Source organism: Asterias rubens, chromosome 7, assembly GCF_902459465.1.
Source record: "Asterias rubens chromosome 7, eAstRub1.3, whole genome shotgun sequence".
Taxonomy (NCBI): domain Eukaryota; kingdom Metazoa; phylum Echinodermata; class Asteroidea; order Forcipulatida; family Asteriidae; genus Asterias; species Asterias rubens.
The window spans coordinates 209,941-216,027 of record NC_047068.1 but is presented as its reverse complement, the minus strand read 5'-3'; the positions used below and the strand labels follow the sequence as shown (position 1 = coordinate 216,027).

At 39.6% G+C, this 6,087-nt stretch overlaps 1 protein-coding gene across 1 annotated transcript; it reads right to left on the bottom strand.

Annotated features, from left to right (window-relative positions):
• Positions 1–3,856: 3,856 nt before the first annotated feature.
• On the bottom strand, positions 3,857–6,087 carry LOC117292310 (cytochrome P450 1A1-like). Its single transcript, XM_033774331.1, has one exon. The coding sequence runs from the start codon at positions 5,813–5,815 to the stop codon at positions 4,205–4,207; it is 1,611 nt and encodes a 536-aa protein (XP_033630222.1). The 5' UTR covers positions 5,816–6,087; the 3' UTR covers positions 3,857–4,204.

Below are 6,087 nucleotides of genomic sequence, written 5' to 3'. Positions count from 1 at the left end.
ATTCTCCAGCTTTCTTTTTATGTGGTATGATAACATATACTGATGTATATACCTCCTGTGATTGCTGCATTTTTTTGACGCCCTCTCAATATTAGTATTTTTTTTCGAGTGACCTATAAAATCCACTTTTCTAAGAATTGTGGTAACACCATGAGATATAATTTGTAACTTTGATTGTACAATTCGTAGTACGGCTAGCAGTAACACATCTTTCTTTCTGTGTTTTTTTGTTGTTTTTAAAGACACTTGACACTATTGGAAGTTGTCAAAGACTAGTCTTCTCACTTGGTGTATCTCAACATATGTATAAAATAACGAACCTGTGAAAATTTGAGCTTAATTGGTCGTCAAAATTGCGAGATAATAATGAAGAAAAAAAAAACACCCCTGTCACACGAAGTTGTGTGCTTTCAGACGCTTGATTGCGAGACTTCAAATTCTAAATCTGAGGTCTCGAAATGAAATTCGTGGAAAATTACCTCTTTCTAGAAAACAATGTTTTATACTATCAACCTCTCCCCATTACTCTTTACTAAGTAAAGTTTTATGCTAATAATTATTTTGAGTAATTACCAATAGTGTCCACTACCTTTAAAAGAGCTGCAGCCGATTTCACGAATCGCTAAACTATCCCCTCCTCAAATATGAACGCTACACACACACAGAAACACACAAAAAACACTGTCTGAAACTCGATTGAACTAAGCATAAATAAATGATGAAATTATAGGTCTTCATATTTAAACACTGTTATGCGCTAATCTTTCTTGCCTTGAAAACTTGAGCGGGATAAAAAAAAGTTTCAAACAAAAATTTATCATACGGGACAGAATTTCAGGTGGGGACATATTGCTCGTGTCAATTGGTACAGTTCCAAAACATTATTCAAGTTGGTTTCCAGATTAAAATACTCCATTTGTTTTTTCGATGATCATCAAAATATACCCATCAAACCATTCTCCAGCTTTCTTTTTATGTGGTATGATAACATATACTGATGTATATACCTCCTGTGATTGCTGCATTTTTTGACGCCCTCTCAATATTAGTTTTTTTTTTCGAGTGACCTATAAAATCCACTTTTCTAAGAATTGTGGTAACACCATGAGATATAATTTGTAACTTTGATTGTACAATTCGTAGTACGGTTAGCAGTAACACATATTTCTTTCTGTGTTTTTTTGTTGTTTTTAAAGACACTTGACACTATTGGAAGTTGTCAAAGACTAGTCTTCTCACTTGGTGTATCTCAACATATGCATAAAATAACGAACCTGTGAAAATTTGAGCTTAATTGGTCGTCAAAATTGCGAGATAATAATGAAGAAAAAAAAACACCCCTGTCACACGAAGTTGTGTGCTTTCAGACGCTTGATTTCGAGACTTCAAATTCTAAATCTGAGGTCTCGAAATGAAATTCGTGGAAAATTACCTCTTTCTAGAAAACTACATTACTTCAGAGGGAGCCATTTCTCACAATGTTTTATACTATCAACCTCTCCCCATTACTCTTTACTAAGTAAGGTTTTATGCTAATAATTATTTTGAGTAATTACCAATAGTGTCCACTTCCTTTAAAAGAGCTGCAGCCGATTTCACGAATCGCTATAGGATTATCTCGAGTAAGGACGAGATTTAGGATGGGTTCAATGCGTCCTACGTCTTCGGATACGGATCTTGGATCCTGTCGAGTTGGTCTTTTAAAGCGTTTGAAAAAATGGTTAGATAGATAACTTAAAAGTAAAATTTAATGATCAACATAAACATGCCTCGAAGTTGCACGGTTTTCCTTTTACGTCGCGAACTAACACGGAGTCAACTTTTTGAATCCACAAAATGGCCGACCGTGTTTCTTCGCGACGTAAAAGGAAAATCGTGCAATTTCGAGGCATGTTTGTGTTTCATAATTATATTCTACTTTTAAATTATCTATCTACTAACCATTTTATATCAAACGGTTTCAAACGAACCAACTCGACCGGTCCAAGGCATCGTGTTCCTTTAAATTTTTTTCGAGTGACCTATATAATCTGTTATTCTAAGGTTTTTTGGTAACATCATGAGACAAGATTTGAAACTTGGCTTGGAGGACATACAATAATATTTAGTACTTTTAGCAGTAACACATCTCTAAAATGCGTTTTTTGTTTTTTGTTTTTTGTTTTTAAGAGCTGGTCATGTGTAGAACTCTACGTTTCGACGGATGTGATCTGAAAAACAAGTTTGAAGTATTGCAACAAAAGTCGAACAAAAGTACAATTGTGGCTATAATTTACAGGAATAACATACACAAAGACACTATCCAATATTTGTAGACTGTTTATGTTTATTAATATTTAACAAACGTGTTTACTGTGCATAGTTTTATCTTGACAAAATATTCATAAATTAAATGCCCTTCAAGGTTTCATGAACAATGACCAATCAGCACTTGAATTAGTTCGGCTTTTTGGCTTGGGTTACATTATATACATGATTAGGCTCTAAAGCTTTATCAGAAATATACACATTTTGAATACAATAATATATAAAACACTCGTAATTACCGGAACATAGAATGCTGATATTGAAATAAATAATTATAATTTTCGTTCACTTTATCTGTGTTACTTTTGTCAGATTCTGCTGTGGAAAATTTGTGACAATACTTGAGAAATGGGTTGACAAGTTTTCTTTTTGGTATCGAAACATCGTATTGAATGCTATTATATATCATGGGTGAGAAACTTCAATGTCTAATAAGCATGCCTGACACACCACGGAGGCAACGAAGGCGATCGCCTCCATGCCCCTGGTCATTGCCTTGATGCCGTTTAAATGCTCCACAGTTGATTATAAAACATACGGTTTAGGCTCAGACCAAGCAACACGTATATGCAGTCCGCCCATGGATTTTAATAATTTCCGGAGTAGCAGTAAATAACTCAGTATTATGCGTGAAGACGACCAGACTAAGCGCCCCATTAATTAACGGATGGGTGTGTGTTTTTTTTTTTTTTACACGCCGTCTTAAAATAGTTTTAAAAAAATCGATTGATGCTGCAAGAATGCACATACTTTAAAACATTCAAAATTAAATCAACCTATGGTAACGATACCGAGGATCTAACCATTTCAAAACGAGGCCCAAAAACTTTTAAGAAAACAAAGTGAAAACATCTTCAGTGTAAAGCATCTCAAATAACCAAAACATGTCAAAACCGATCGGTTTTTATACTGAAAGCTCACTCGATATTACAAAGTTCATAAGTAGGATTTGAAACTACAAAGTTCATGTATTCCAGTACCATTTAATCTGAACGTGTTCCGACTTTAATATAAACCTGTCCTTTTGTTAGACGGTAGTGTACAGTTAACAGTAAAAGCGAACTCCGTAGCTGAATGCATTTGTGAAGCTGCATGTATTTGTATTGTACTATCAACGTGCATAATCTATATATATCCATTATTTGTAAAAAATGGCAAACAATATAGATTTATCAATTGATGTGCAGTTAACAGTAAAAGCGAACTCCGTAGCTGAATGTATTTGTGAAGCTGCATGTATTTGTATTGTACTATCAACGTGCATAATCTATATATATCCATAATTTGTAAAAAATGGCAAACAATATAGATTTATCAATTGATGTATTTTCAAGTACAGATTGACTGACCCATGTCAGTGCACTTATTAGTTTGCTGAATAATCAAACAACTTGCACCAAATATAGCTTTCTGACCCGACCCTTCACGGAGACAACGAAGGTGATTGCCTCCGTTGCCCCTGGTCATTGCCTTGGTGCCCTTGAAATACTCCAGTAGAAATTAACAATTTCCTCATAGGGTGCCCTTTACCAAGGAGAAAATGCCTTGGTGCCCTTGACATTTAAAAAACGAAGCATACATGCCTTTTCATATACCTTTTCTTCTTGTTTTGAACTTTCAAACGAAGAAAAACTGTAGACAATTGTTGCTAAATCAATCATAATAATAATTAATAATAGTTGATCAGTCAATCAGTTAATCAAATCAATGTACAACATCGATCAGAAAGTCTTCAACGAAAGACCATTTACAAACCCGTCTTAATTCTTCAAACTTATCCACTGCGTATAACGGTCAGTGCAACTTCATCAATTAGTACACAAAGTGCATATACATTCAAGATTGAATTATACAATTACAACCCCAGTACTCTGTTTTGATAGTTCATATTTTTGTCTCAAGGTGTTGGGATGTTTAGTTCCCGTTTGCTTACGGTCATGCTGAATGGGCTTGGTTTCTGCACCAGACCAGGGCTTGACTTCAATGATGGTTTATCCCCATTAGCTTCGAATGTACATTGTTGCAAGAGGGTAGAGGAATACAGAAAGAACTCTAATCGAGCCAGTTCAGACCCGATACATCGGCGCTTACCCGCCCCGAACGGCATCACGGAGATGGTCTTGGTAGGGTCGAGTGAGGTGCCGTCTTCACGGAGGAACCGACGGGGGCGAAACTCGCCCGGATTGTCCCATGTCTTCTTGTCGTAGTTCAACGAGTGAAGGTTAACGAATACCACCGTGTCCTTTGGAATGAAGTAACCGTTAAGTTCCGTGTCTCTGGTGGTGCTGTGGGGGATGGTCATCGGAACCACGGATGAGATCCGGATGATCTCGAGCAAGCAGGACTCGGTGATTGGCAACTGCTTGCGATCCGACGCACAAGGAACACGGTCTCTCCCGACTACTTCATCAAGTTCCTTCTGTATCTCGCGTTGGACGTCTGGGTACATGATCATGATCGCGATAGTCCACTGGAGGAGTGCGGATACCGTCTCAAATCCAGCTCCAAAGACGTCGTACACGGTGTTTACGATCGTCTCCTCTGTGAGGTGGAGACGCTCCTTGTCCTCGGGGTCCATCCGGCGATTCATGGTGATCAGATAATCCAGAATGTTCGACTCGGACTCGGATTTGTACTCCTTGGTGTGCTTTGTAATGTCCGCGCCGAACCAACTCTTGTAGTCGTACATCATCTTCTCGAAGTTGTCGAAAATCTTCTTGGAGAAGGGCTTCATCCAAGGCATGAAATCCGCCGGGTTGCCCGTGCCGATGGCTTTGGAGAAATTGTCACTCATCGCAACAAAGTCCAGAAGTTTCTGATCGTCCAGTGAGTGGCTCTTGCTGAACATGTACGAGTACATGACGTTACTCACAGATAGCTTCAGTATGTCAAAGGGTCCATTCTTAGTGTCTTTACCCTTATTGTCTTTGTTGAAGTGGACAGTCCATACATCGATCAGAGCTTGTGCTTCTTTGCTGATGCGTGCCCCTACTGAGCTGAGCTGCCTGCCCGAGGTGAAGTGCCGTACGGACGACTCGGTGATCTTACGGTGCATCTTCCATCCCTCGCTGTAACTCGTGAAGGCCAGAGTGCTACCGAGGATGGTGTTCATACACCGGGTGGACGTCAGGTCAGGCCGGCCGGCGAAGTCGACGCCTTGCTTGACCAGCGCCTGTCGGATGGTGTCGTAACCGTTCAGCACCACCACGGGTCGACTGCCGATGTGGATCTGGAACACGTCTCCGTACTTGTCAGCCATCTTCATAAAGGTCTCGTGGGGAGCGGAACCAAGCTGGAGGATGTTACCGAGTACAGGCACACCCCACGGGCCGGGGAGCGCCTTGCTGACACCCTTGGGGGCCCCACGACGGATGACGAGACGTCTACACTCCTCCATGATCAGAATGATGAGGATGAGAATTGTGAGGATGATCGTCGCCGAGTTGATAGAAGTATGAAACTGTGGCACAAGGCGTGCCATAGCTGCCTGTCCGGTAGCAAGCAACATCTCTGAATCGCTTTTCTTCAAAAACTCAAAAGTAGAAAATTTCAAATATAGTGACCGATTGACTGATCTGGTATATAAGTTGCAACTCCAGTCCCAAGTCAGTTATGAAAAAAACCAGTGATCAACCGAGCCCTTTATATAGTATTTACAATCTCTATTGATCCAACACACTCCATCACTCAGTGCTTTGACCCCTACACATTGAAGATCCACGCACGCTATGTAGAGGCATGTAGAGCAATGCCGTGATTAGCCCATGGAGCTAGGCACGC

Excerpts from the sequence above, each read along its gene's own strand:
- LOC117292310 (XM_033774331.1), bottom strand. The coding sequence starts at position 5,815 with ATGTTGCTTGCTACCGGACAGGCAGCTATGGCACGCCTTGTGCCACAG.